At 40.2% G+C, this 14120-nt stretch overlaps 1 protein-coding gene across 1 annotated transcript in view; it reads left to right on the top strand.

Moving 5' to 3' along the window:
* Positions 1–14120, top strand: part of LOC149321624 (acylamino-acid-releasing enzyme-like) — a 59059-nt gene that overhangs the window by 18257 nt on the left and 26682 nt on the right. Inside the window, exons 6-10 of the mRNA XM_089515493.1 lie at positions 2864–3003; positions 4850–4987; positions 7426–7517; positions 9144–9184; positions 10577–10698. Coding sequence (XP_089371619.1) covers positions 2864–3003; positions 4850–4987; positions 7426–7517; positions 9144–9184; positions 10577–10698 — 533 coding nt within the window. The remainder of the gene's footprint in view (positions 1–2863; positions 3004–4849; positions 4988–7425; positions 7518–9143; positions 9185–10576; positions 10699–14120) is intronic.

Below are 14120 nucleotides of genomic sequence, written 5' to 3'. Positions count from 1 at the left end.
AGGATTTTCTCTGCCCCATCCCAGATTCGTCTCTTTTCACTTGCTGCCCCTCACTCCTGGAATCTCCTTCCCCCAAGAACATGGCTCGTCACTTCTTTAACCAGTTTCAAAAATGAGTTGAAGACCACCCTGTTCAGAGAAGTGTTCCCAGCATTGCGTGACTATTATTTGCTATTTGACGTTTTTAATTTATTGCCTGTTTTATTGAACCCTTTCCTGTATTGTTATGTATTATTTATACATATTATGCTACTATTTCTTAGACTGTACACCATGGGCAGGTTTACTCGTATCTATTTTATTGTTTGTATGTACATCTCTGTACATATATAAATAAAGCATAATAAAGCATAATAATAATTAATAATAATAATAATAATAATGGATTGCTCTATGAGATACAGTAGAGAAGATCCAAAAGGGGGGGAAAAACCAAGAAGTTTCATATCATTTTCCTTTCAGACTTTTATGGAATGAGAAGAAGGACCAGTCAAGCAGTCGCATAAATTGTCATAGGTCATAAATTGGATTAGTTGGATTTTAATATGCAGTTTTAATTTTATACTGTTTAATCTTGTTTTAAGGGGGGGGCATTATGTATATATGGATGCATTTTAACTTGTTGTACGCCGCTTTGATTGCCTGGCAAAAAGCGGGATAGAAATAAAAATTTTATTACAGTATTATTTTATTATAAGACATGTGAAAGTATCTATATATGGAGGGATGACTGTAGTAAGGGAAGATGTTAATCCATAAACTAGAGTCAACTTTACTAATCCCTGCTTCCCTTCGCAGTACAGCATTTGGTACACAACGAGCTACCTGAAATATCTTCCTCAGAATCTTTGTACTCATTCAAGGGCAGTTATGTCACTATAAGGTCCTAACTGAGCTCCATATAACAGTTGTGATTGTGCTTTGGCCGTGAAAAGTTTGATTGTGGCAGGAATAAACTGGGCTCCCTTGGTGAAAAAACAATTTTGAATAGCATTTGCCATTCTTTGGGCATTACGAATGACATAATCTGAGTGAGCGTTTCTGCTCCCTGAAGCTTGAAATACAACCCCCAAGTGTTTATAGATAATTCTGAATTTGTATTTGAAATTGTTGTAACAATTTTTAATTACTGTACTGTGCAATTATTATTTTATTGGTCAATGACCGAATAAATTTTACTACATGTGAAAGTATTGTGGGGTAGGTGAGATCACATTCAGGTTTAATACATAGCACCCTTTGAGAGTCTCAAAGTGTAATCTGACATTTCAGATTTCTTCCTGTCTTTGCTCATCATGCTGGATTTCAGCTAGCAAATCCTGAGCTCTGCAGCAGTGCAAAGATGAAGCATTTACACTATAGTTGAGCTTGATCTGCAGGCAAAATAAACTCTGAGGAACAGGAGAGTTATCTTCCTTTTGAGGCAGAATGAATTCTCATAACCCTACTAGCACAGGAAAGTTATTTGGAGCTGATAATTACTTGTGGCTGCCCTCTGTCTTATAGAATCATAGAATCATAGAGTTGGAAGAGACCACAAGGGCCATCCAGTCTAACCCCCTGCCATGCAGGAAATCTCAATCAAAGCATACCTGACAGGTGGCCATCCAGCCTCTGCTTAAAGACCCCCAAAGGGAGACTCTGCCTCTCTCCCTTTGTGTGGAGTGTGTTCCACTGTCAAACAGCCCTTACTGTCAGGAAATTCCTCTTAATGTTGAGGTGGAATCTCTTTTCCTAGAGCTTGCATCCATAGTTCTGGGTCCTGTTCTCTGGAGCAGCAGAAAACAAGCTTGCTCCCTCCTCAATATGACATCCCTTCAAATATTTAAACAGGGCTATCATATCACCTCTTAACCTTCTCTTCTCTAGGCTAAACATCCCCAGCTCCCTACGGCGTTCTTCATAAGGCATGGTTTCCAGACCCTTCACCATTTTGGTCTCCCTCCTTTGGACACGCTCCAGTTTTTCATTGTCCTTTTTGAATTCTGGTGCCCAGAACTGGACACAATATTCCAGGTGGGGCCTGACCAAAGCAGAATACAGTGGCACTATTACTTCCCTTGATCTAGACACTATATACATTTATTGATGTAGCCTAAAATCACATTGGCCTTGTTAGCTGCCACATCGCACTGTTGACTCATGTTCAACTTGTGGTCTACTTGGACTCCTAGATCCCTTCACCCGCTGTCTTCACTGTCATTTTACAACAGTGGAAGCTGTTGTAAACATTCATTCCCTTTGATAGTTTTAGGTTCAAATACACCAGGGTGTGCAACTGCAGCAGGTCTTGAGCCACTTTTATTCTCTTTGACCCTCTGGAGGTTACATGGACTACCAAAAAATAAAACAAGCTCCATCCCAAAGTAGCTGTAAGTCCACTTCTAGTGCTTAAAATTGTTTTAATTTTTAAATGTTAAAAAGCACAAGAACGCCTTGCAACCTATTTAAAAGGTAAAATGCTTTACCTAAAGACATTCAGGAGTAGCAGTTTGCCTTCCTTTTTGTCACTAGAAAAAGGTCAGTCCAGGGATTCTGCCAGTGCTAAGGGCCACAAAAGTATGTCTGAAGGCCACATGCAGCTGCACTTTGCCCATCCCTTATAGAAATGCTTCATTCACTAGAATCAATCAATCAATCACCTCATTATCCATTGTGATTGTGGTCACCATTGTGAGTGCCCCATCTTCCTACTTGGATCCTGCTTTGGTAATGTGGATTGTGGCTACCTATTTTTCAGAACTTGCAAAATTATTCTAATGAATTTATTTGTAATTAAATCATCTAAAGAATGAATACACTATATGCTGACGCCTTCAGTAACTGTGCCGTGGTATTTTCCCATCTATATTTCTTCCACCAGGGCAGTTTGGATGTCTTTCTTGGTCCAGCACAGAAGAAAGGATCCTGTATGTTGCAGAGAGAAGACGACCTAAAAAGCATCCACATTCCCCTCAAGATAGTTTCTTCAAAGAAAGAAAGAAGCCAGGTGAAGAGAGAGAGGTATTGCCTTTATTATGTATCACTTAAATATCTGTTCTGTCACAGATGCTTGACAATCCTTCCCTTGATACTTTTAATTTGTGAGGCAGGCCAAAATTGTATGGTCTCATAGCAAATTAACTTAAGCAAGTATATGTGTTTTTTGTATAAATATGAACAAAAAGTTAATAAAATACTGAGCAATCTAAACTAGCAAGTCATTTCCACAGGTTCAAGTGGCATGCCCTACAACAATAACATAATTAATTCAATTTGGCCATGTTTAAAATACATTGTCATTTATAAGGATAAATTCAGTGCATGCACTATATATCAAAGTTGTGGAATCCAGTTTTCAAGTAGCATTGTATTGTGACTAGCTGTTGCTCCCCAGAAATAGCTGTAAAAGTACCAAGTGAGCAGACACGTACACATAATCTACAAGACTATTAATAAACCGATCCTGTGTCTTATACAGGATCACTTGCAAGGCATGTAAGTATTTACATGTTAAAGACTGATGTACCCAAGGACTGTCTTCCTGTTATAAAAGAAGAGTAATCAAAGATGGCTACTCCAGCCTCCCTCTTTCTTGGGCCCTGTGTGCATGGACCAGGATACTTCAGGGGCAACCCGGGGCATTCTGATCCCACAGCTGCCCTAACCTGCCCGTTACCTGGCCCTCTGTTCCCGCACCACTGTAGCTGTCTGCACAGGCATCCTGCAACCACCACCATGGGTTGTTCCCTTCTGAGGTCAGAATGAGGCACCCCTGGATGCTCTGGGTGGTTCAGCAGGACACCTGTGCAGACAGCTGTACAGGCATAGGGACATAGGTTTCCAGATCATCCTGGAAAATCTGGAGTAACAGGTATGCTTTCAAAACTGTTTTAAGAGTGACAGATGTAGCTGTGTTAGTCTGGAAAGACATAGCTGTGTTTGTCTAGAAAATCAGTGTGCAAAGGGATCTTGTAGCCTTTGAAACTAAGTGAAAGAAAGAAGGTGGTGGCATAAGCGTTCATAGACTTGACCCTACTTCCTCCACCCCATGCATCTGAGGAAGTAGGCTCAAGTCTATGAAAGCTAGGGCTACTAGCTTCTTTCTTTCAATTAGTCTCAAAGATATGACAAGATCTCTTTGCATACTGTTTTAAAGGTGTATACACCTGTTCTGGTGCAGAACATGCTGCACATCATCCAGAATTATTGCACCAGAGTCAGGGTTTGGGATGTGCCTCACCCAAACAGGATGACATCAGAATGGGGGCAGGTATAGGTCCTTTGGCTCATGCACGTATGGCCTTGATTGCTCAGACAAAGATACTTTGGTAAGGGAAAGTACTCAAACTACTGGCCTGGGATTTCTTTTCTTTTTTTTCCTTAAAGCACTTAAGCTAAGGAATGTGTTTGCAGTGCCAGATTCCCTTTTCCTAATAACCTAGAAAGACAGAGCGTTCTACTTTACATTGCACACCTAACAGAGTAAGTGCTGTTATGACCCTGGATCATTTTTCTCTTCATGAAGCTGAAACAGCATAAAATTATTTAGACCTTCCTTCAGGACCAATTCATATTGAACTTCCTCTTGTAGTTGCTGGAAGCCCAAGAATATTGTGCAGAAGTAATTCAGCACCCCTGTTGTGTAGTGAACTATCAGGGTCACAGAGAACAGCTTGCAGCTTTGAGATGGGAGGCAGAAGGAAGAGCTAGAAGCAAGTCATCCAGCTTTCCTTCACTTAGAGTACTGGCAGGTTGTCTTCAACAAGCCCTGTTGAGTGCAGTTGGCATTCAGGCCTCCTTTTCATGGAGAATGCAGATATTCAGAGAAGGATTTTTCACAATACTTATCCCTCTGATTTTGTCTTAGGAACAACAGTTTGTGTATTATGACAATTGGGGAGAGGCACTGGGTGATAAGAGTGTCCCAGTCCTGTGCGTATTGAACATTGATACCAGCGAAGTTTTAGTACTGGATGGCATCCCAGAGTACATCTCACCTGGGCAGGTTAGTAGAATGCAGAATGAGATGATAGCAGGACATTGGCTGCAGCCTGGCAGAGATTACAAGCTTTTCAGGGTAACAGAGAAGGGTTTTAAATAGCAAGGAGAAGGTCATGACCCACTTTTGCTGATCTTGAATTATGATACATGCTTTGGATTACAGAAGAGTTCATGGATGCACATGGTGAAGGCTCCAGTTGTTTCTATGCACTGGTCTCCACTTCTCAGTGTCACTCTTTGAGTCTTAGTCTTTGAACTGGGCTTCAGTGTTGGACTGAATGAATCAGCCTAGTGATCTGTATCTGCTAAGGAAATACCAAGTGTGAGCAAATGAAGCTTTTTGCTAAGCCAAATACAGGTGAATATATTCAGGAGTAGCTTTGTTGGCCTTTAGCAAAATATAATAACATCCAAAATCCAGGTGAATACAGATAAAATTAGGCAATACATGTCAGCACAGCTGCAGCTGGTAAGATATTGTTATATTAACTTCCTAGACGGATGTGAACATTCACACTGTGTGCTTACAAACAGCTGCTAAATCTCACAGACAGAAGATATTGTGCAGGTATTCTGTCATTCTTTTCCTGTATGAATGAAGTTTACTGTTAAAAGCTAAAAGCCATCACAATATAAAAAAGGTTCAACCAGTAAATACAAAAACAGTATAAAAAGATCAAGGCACAAAAACCACAGATGAAGCAGCATAGAAAAATTGACGAGAAGCCCAACAACGAGATAAAATAATACATCATTAATGAGAAAATAGTAAAGACAGAAAACTAGGAAACTAGAAAAGTTCTAATACTCTGGTTTCTCATCAAATCGTATAAATCTTTTGCCTTTTACTAAGGATTTCCCTGTAAATTTTCTGTGGTTAGAACAAAAAACAGTGGGAAAACACAGGATGGATAAAAATGGAAGATAGAACATATCACTACCTCATAAAATTTCATGAATGTGAGGTATGGTTGCACAATAAATGTATTTTCTGCAGACTGCTTTTTGAGGAGGGAAAGGCATGAGACTCAGGCTTGGGTGTGTGTGATGTTCTACATGAAACTAGAATGGGTCTCTTGTCTATATATGAAGATGGTTCTCTACATTTCCTTATACTTCAAAATAAAAGTGGCAGCATTAAGCAACCTTTTTAAAAGAATAATTAAGCTAAAATGTCATTTGACCTTCGTATGTGTGGAGCCCAGCAACACACAACCATAAACCTCTACCACAAGGGTGGGCAACTATGGGAGGCTAATGGACTGCTGTAGCCCCCAGGTGACATTGGATGACCATCCGCCCACTGCACCCCCACAAAAATTACTACCTTCAGGGCATGGGATCTCCTTTTACCATGTTTAGCAACAGAAACTAACCAGAGGTCACATCCTATTTTAGAAAAAGACCTCTCTTGAGCCTAAAATGGCAGCAGAGATGTGAAATTTTGGGACATTTTTTATTTTACCCTTATGTGGCTCCCTCATCCGTGCTAGAGGGTCGCTTTAAGGGAACCCCCTACCACAAATGGGTTTGCCCTTGTGGTGAAGGCTCTGTTGAGTCTCTAGAGCATGTCCTATTTTTTTGTGTTTATTACAAGGATGAGAGGCTGAGATTAATTTCTCCCCTCCTGCTTAAGTTTCCGGGTAGACCTAACAATTGGTACTTGGAGTACCTGTTAAATGATTCTAAGAAAAGCAAAACGGAAGTAGTGGCAAAGTTCCTTTTCTCTGCTGTTAAAACACGTAATATTATGACCCAAACTAAATGAACAGCCTTATCTTTTATATTTTGAATACCCAAACAAATATCCATTTTGGCTATGTGTTTTATGGCTTAGTATTATCTAATACATCTGTGAGTGCTTCTGTATATATACAAATGTACATATTACGAGTACGTCATAAATATCTGTTCTATAGCCCCATTTTAATAAGCTTTATATGTTTTATGCGTTTTATACACACTTTGTTGTCTTATGGCCTGTTGGCTGAAATAAAGATTATTATTATTGCCTTATGTGGCCTTAGGGACCACATGCAGCCCATAAGCCACCTTCTCCCCAGCCCTGCTCTATGAATAGCATTTTACAATTTAAATCCATTGGTTCTTCCTATGGGTGAATTCATGGAAGCACTACAGGCTGGACTACAGCCAGAGCCTGCTGGAGATAGGTAGATCAATAGTCTTACTCAATGTAGCTTTCTGACATCCATGCTATTTGCAAATGCTTCTAACTAGGAAGCAGCCTGTGGAATGCAGGGGAATTCCCTTGGAGTATTCCTGTCATACAGCATCATTGACAGTTAGAAAAGCTTCTAACAGAGGGCATTGCTGAAGAATTTTATCAGCTGCAATGATATTCTATAAATCACACATCAATGTCCATCATACAGTATGCCCCAGTGCTGCTGACTAATATTTTGCCTTTTCTTCCCCGGCCAGGCCTTTTGGTCCCCAGACAACAAGGGTATAGTGTTTGTTGGCTGGTGGCATGAGCCCTTCAGATTAGGATTGAGTGCTTGCTCAAACAGAAGGTAAGTGAAGCCTCATTGACCCATTTTAGGTCCCTTATGGGGGAAAAACAGGAGATAAAATAAATTAGTGAGCATACTGACTCTGGATTTTTCCAGTCATTGCCTCAAGGAAAATTCAAATGCAAAATTTCAGTCAGTTCTAAGAGAGGCTGAAATGAGGAAAGCATATATCCTAAAATCTAGTGAGATTTCAATTAGTGATTATTTCTGAAATTAATCATCATTTCTGACGCTTAGATCTGTGGGCATGATAGTCAATGATTTGTAAGTAGCCCAGTGGATAACTAGTCCAGCATTAATGTTACTCATGATAAAACAGTATAATATGTGCCTAAGGATCATTGATAAGTGCCAGTCCAAAGTTTCCTTAGGTGTTCCAAGGAAGGAATCCTGCAGCTTCCCTGAGGAAGCTTGTTCTGCTGAATAAAATATAAATAATTAATCCTGCAGACTGCTCTTAGTCAGTGTGGAATAGAGAAGGGGATTGTAGGCCTCCAATGCACATTTTCATGTTCTGTTAACCCAAGAATTATACAGTTAGAAGGGACCCCAAAAATCATCCAATCCAAGTTGCCAGTTCAGGAAAACACAGTGAAAGAATCCCTGATAGAGGACCACCCTACCCCTTTTAAAAAATTTTTATTATAAGTAAACAACTATGTATAAGACATCTTCTCTTGTTTCTGTCTTTGTTTACAAAGCCAATGAGTGGGAACCATTTGTCTATGAAAGGTCCTGATTTTGGTTGTCCTGCATAACTTGCCATTCTGTCAGACAACTTTCCAAGTAACAATAGGTCCCATACCTTTTCCCACCACATATCTAAAGATACACCCCACCCCTTTTTAAAAAATCTGTAACAGAAGAGAGTCTGCTGCTTTCTGAGGTAATCCATTCCTCTGTCAAATGACCCTTAAGGCCAAGAAGTTCTTCCTCATACTTAGTAAGAATCTCTCTTTTTGTTTTTAAATTAATCATTAGTTCATGTCCTACCCTTTGGGGGATCAGCAAACTCATCCTCTACTGACAGTTCTTTAATTTTTTCAAGATGGCTAACATATTGCCCCAATAATACCATATATACTTGAGTATAAGTTGACCTCATGTACAAGTCAATGGCAAGTTTGGGGCCAATATTATGGATTTTGCTATGACCTGTAGATAAGTCAAGGGTAAAATTTAGGGGCATATAGCAAAGATCTAAAGGATGAAGCAAAGCAAAACAGTGTCAAAGAACTTATAAAATTCCATCAGACATAACTTTTTGTGCTTACTATTAAGACTGGATGGATGAGGGAGTAGAGGAGGTCAGTGCTTCACATATTATATTCTTGCTTTTCATCAGGAGATGGTTGCTTCTTTTAAATAAGAGTTACGGTAACATACAGTACTTGAATTGATCCCTGGATAAGGCGATTCAGGTTTTTTGGGTCAATTTTTGACTTAAATTTCTAGCCTTCTACATGAGTATATACAGTAGTCCTTATCTCTGTGTTAAGTGTAGAATGTGAAATTTGGTCCTATAGTAATATATTCATCATAGGTCTGGCATAGTGTGAGGATGGTGAAGATAAATGTCATGTTCTCTTTTGGAGACTTCCCACCATGCCCTTCTTCTTGCCATAGGTCAGCCCTATTCCTCTTGGATCTCTCTGAAAACTGCTGTGGTGAGTCATCTCCAAAAATAGGCTTTTTGTCTGCCTCTTGTTCCACTATTCTTTGCAGTTCCTTTCTGAGTTTCCTCTGTGTGCATGAGTGAATACATTTGCCTGTGGTTTCTCAGACACATAGAACCAAGTATGGTTTTCCTTGCAAAATTAGGCCTATCACTTTCAAATAAAGATCACAGATTCTGTACTGTACAAAAAGAAGAATGCCCTTCAATGCAACTTATGCTGTTCTAGTAATGCAAAAGAAGATAGGCAGCACCTCTCAAATTCTTTTTTCTATGCAACTATGAAAGTCTTAGGAGCTCCATCCTCTGTGGGATTATGCAATATTGCAGTGGACACATATGATACATTTTTCATTTTTGGGTTTGCAGAAAAAAGCCAGAAAATGGCTAGGCAGGGGACTCTGGCAGTCCAAATGGGTACACTTTTTTAGACAATGTAGCTTACAAAGCTGTTAGACATGCTCAAATACATGTAATATTCCAAAAATGTGTATGCCTTCTTCACCCATTGTATTCTGTCTTTCCCACACATTTAACCTTTTCAAAATCTGAGTTACAGAGTACATCACCAGAAGAAACCATGAAAGAGTAGGTTTTGGGGCTTCTTGGAAAATAAATTATGACGACCAACCATTTGTGTTCAGGAAATCTCAAGAGCTGGGATTCTTTCTTTTTAAAAAATTGTTTGAAATCTCACTTCAATAAGAATTCTAATACATTGGTGTTAGGGTCTTGGGCGTTTACTGACCCCAAGTAGAAGCCCAGCATCCCCCTGCATTGTGTAGTGTCATCCTACTGAGACAACTCATAGCACAATATATCTGTTCTGCCACATCTCATAGGCTACATCTGCAGTTTGACACCATGTTAATTGTCATGGCTCAATACTGTGGAATTACAGGAACTATAGTTTTGTGAGACATTTAGTCCTCTCTGTCAAGGAGCTCTAGTGCCACAACAAACTACAAAACCCAGAATGCCATAGCATTGAGCCATAGCAGTTAAAATGGTGTCAACCTGGATTATTTCTACAATGTGGATGCCCCAGTTCACCCAAAAATGTGGGGAGAGGGACACAATCTGGGACAAAAAAGAACTAAGGTAGCAAAAATAAGATATTTGTTTATCTTAGTTATTTCTCTTTGTAAAGTAATATACACTAAAATAACTGTATGTGCCAGTTGCTAAAATCTGGAAAAATATTTTTACAACTGTTCAAGTGTCAATGCTGCAGAATGCCTACATTGTAGATCTAGTTCTTCAACAAAATACTGAAATGTCCTATCCTAGTACTGAGGGTTAGGAAGCTGTCATGATCTTCACATTTGTAACTTTGCTTAGACAAGGTTGTATCCCTGATTTTGCACTATGATTGTGGTTGCAGAACAGCTTTCCTCAGATAACCACTCTGTCTCCTCTCCCCGGCTCAGCCCAGATGGAACTCGCCTTATATACTTGGAAGGACAAGTATTTGGGCCTCATCGCCAGTGCCTGAAACTACTAATGGTAAGTGTCTTGCAGGGTTTTTCTCCCCCATCCTTTACAGCTCAACCAACATTTAAAAGAAATTTCATCCCACTCACCACCTCTTTCTCACCCAATTCATAAATAGGCTTCCTGTGCTGGTCACATCTCTTTTGCCTCTTAACCCACTTGGGTTCCCTGTACAACATGGGAGACAATCAAGACCACAAACTACATATTCCTGATGTCCTATCCATTAATTATATATATCTTAACTATCTCTGTCTTGTTTTCTGCTTTCAGCTACTCTTATCTCCTCCCATTGTCTCTAGAAATGAGTGTGAGAGAGGAAACAGTTCCTTTGGTGCTCCTTGCATCTCATACTCAAATAAGGGCTGGGAGATTCTCAAAAAGTCTGTTGTGTTCAGGCAAGATGTTTGTGGCCCATAAAAATTGATTGCAGATTGATGAGGAAAGTCAGGAAAGAGACACAGTTAAGATCTACCTCTTTAACAGGAGCTGGAGTGATTGATCACATCTTTCTAAAAGAATTTTAAATTGCTAACCCTAGTGGGGTGTGATAGTAGAGCTATCAAAAATACAGAAATTAAAATTAAAATGAAATGAACAAAGGGCACATTTACCAGCATTAATTGGGGAGGTAAATTATGATGTCATATTTCTATCCAGTCAACCCATAACAGGATGTTTTCATTTTCCAGCGGTGAAAGTGGAAACATCCTATCATGCGTTGATTCCATCTCATTTCTCCAATAGGCAGGAAAACAGACTTGAAGGAGTTGCCTCCAGAGGGAGCAATCCCCACCATGCCTTTTTCCTGCCTCAGCTCTGAATAGGCTGTGTTTTCCTCCAAAACAAAATTTGATATTTGCCCCCTTTACTGGTGGCAAAGTGTTTGTGGAATCACTGGATCCAATATTGGTAGAGACGAATGATAAGGGACGAATTATTAGCTTTTTTCATGTAAAAAGTGGAAAAGAGGTCCTTTCATCAGAGACAGTCCTCCTTTCATCGCTATAGATACGGTACTTGTTGCACATGAGATAATAGGTTTGGCAGACACTAATCTGAATGTAGTTACCAACCTGAGCAGTAGTCCCAGATACAGGGCTTCACCAGAGCCAGCAACAACAACATCAGTGGCAGTACCTATCCTGGCAAGCAATGATAGAAATGACCTCAGTCCTGACTAACTGGAGGTAAAGGGTGAGAGGAAGACTGCAGTCTTTCTTTCATTTTTCGGAGGAAATCCAACAGACCAATGCAATACTGGAAAAAGGTGCTCTGATATACTTTGTTTACCATTCTCATGACCTTTTTATTGCTTCCCCAAAGTACAGAAAGGCAGAGAAACATTGGCTAATGCTAGAAGCTACAGAATGTCTGATAGAGATGGGGCCATGGAAACTATAGGGCCCATACAGATAGGCCAAAATAAAGCTGCTTCAGGTCACTTCAGAGGTATGCTGTTAAATGATGCATGCGTCCTAAGAGGCCAGAAGCCGCGCCAAAGCCGTGCTCCAGTTAGGACTGGAGCATGGCTTTGGCACGGCTTCTGGCCTCTTAGGACACATGCATCATTTAACAGCATAACTCTGAAGTGACCTGAAGCAGCTTTATTTTGGCCTGTCTGTACAGGCCCCATACCACCTGTACAGAAAGAACAAAAGATGCTTATTCCCATCTTCTTTAATTGTGCATTTAAAAAAACAAAAACAAAACAAACAAATTGTGGAGCATGATGCTAGAACTGAATTGGGTCAATTGGTTTGTGAGGAAATGCAAGTTCAGACTGGAGACTCTCAAGACAATTCTGGAGGCACTTCAAACCCATGATTTTTGCATGGCCTTAGACTTGGTTGTAGCATGCTTGCACATCCCAATCCACCCACTTCACCACAAGGGCCTGTACCTTGCTTACCAGGGGAAACATTTTCCACACAAGGCCCTACCATTCATTCTGTTGTCTTCTTCAATAGTGCTCACTAAATTGATAGTGGCACATTGGAAATAGTGGGGGCTTCATTTATATCCATTCCTTCACAATGTCCTGATCAGCTCTGATTCTCTTCCATAAGGTGTAATAGATGTCGAGTTGGTGCTTTTCTTCCTATCCAGACATGGTTTTTTTGGTAATTCATGGGAAGAGTCACCTAGTTCCATTTCAGAACCTACAACACTTTGGAGGGGTTGTAGACATGTTGCTGGGGAGAGTGTCCCTGACCAAACAAAGAACACCCTCAAGCAGGTAGATTGTTCCCAGTTATCAGACCTACTCTTATTGGGGCACTTACAGTGCCTGATTTGCTTTAATTAATGGTTCAGCATGGGTACTGTTTCATGGCTGCAGTGGTTCCCCTGTTGTAACCAAAACAGATGGCAGAGATGAATTACCTGCGCCCACATACAGTATAGCAAAATAAGTTCAAACCCACCTTTAATGGTGGTTATTGCCAGTAATCAAGAAAGGTTGTCAGATTTGGGCTCTCCTGGAGTTCCAAATAATGATGGATGCCAGCTTATGGGGATGCAGTTTGTGACTCCCAATAAGCAAGAAAAGTGGGATCAACAAGATTTACCCCACAGTATAAACTGGCTGGAACGAAAAGCAATACGGTTTGTTCCTTGGACTTTTCACCCACAAGTGCAAAGTGTAATTTAATTCAGATTCAGACAAACAAGGTAACATTAAGGGAGCATGTGAACACAAAGAACGGACTCAGTCCAGGTCACTGATGGCAAAAGCAGCATTTCTAATAATTTGTTTCAAGAAATGGTTTTAGCATCTTTTTGTCATGATCAAAAGAAGGAACTGGGAAAATTGTTTCATCCCTTGGATGCATTTTAACATACTACAAGTATTTCTGCTGGGAGCAGTTGTTGATCACTCCATTTACAGAGCTGCTACTTCCTCTGCACTAGCAACAGTCACACCCATCTTAGATAAATGTAGGACAGTGACATGACCTTCATCTTCCACATTTGCATGCCACTATTGTTAGCTTGCCTTTGAATCAGAAGAGGCTTCCTTTGGAAGACACATATTATATCTTGTAGTTCTCACATAAGTGAGATGTTTCAGTTCACCCACCCATTGGTCATGGAGCTTTGGTATGTCCCATGATAGGATGCTTCCACCTCCATCACTGGGAAAAGGAACATGGTTTCTTACCTGTGAGATGTTCATTTTCTGCTATGGAGGTGGAAATATCCTCCCCATCCAGAACTGAGGAGGCTGTTTCCCTTGGCTCTGCAAGGGTGGTTGTTATTTACCTTTTAGTTTGAGTCTATGGTAGCTTCTATTTATTATACTTATATTTGCATTGAATTCTCTCTGAGTTTGTTTTGTATCCTTGGCTGTAATATCGACTGAGGGGTGGGGGTTGCTCCCTCAGGTGGCAACTCCTTCAAGTCTGTTTTCCTGCCAGTCAGAACAATAAGAT

This window comes from Sceloporus occidentalis, unplaced genomic scaffold, assembly GCF_023333645.1.
Source record: "Sceloporus occidentalis isolate IW3139 unplaced genomic scaffold, rSceOcc1.0.p SCAF_1, whole genome shotgun sequence".
NCBI lineage: Eukaryota > Metazoa > Chordata > Lepidosauria > Squamata > Phrynosomatidae > Sceloporus > Sceloporus occidentalis.
The sequence above is the reverse complement of the archived record's forward strand: the minus strand, read 5'-3'. Positions and strand labels throughout refer to the sequence as shown.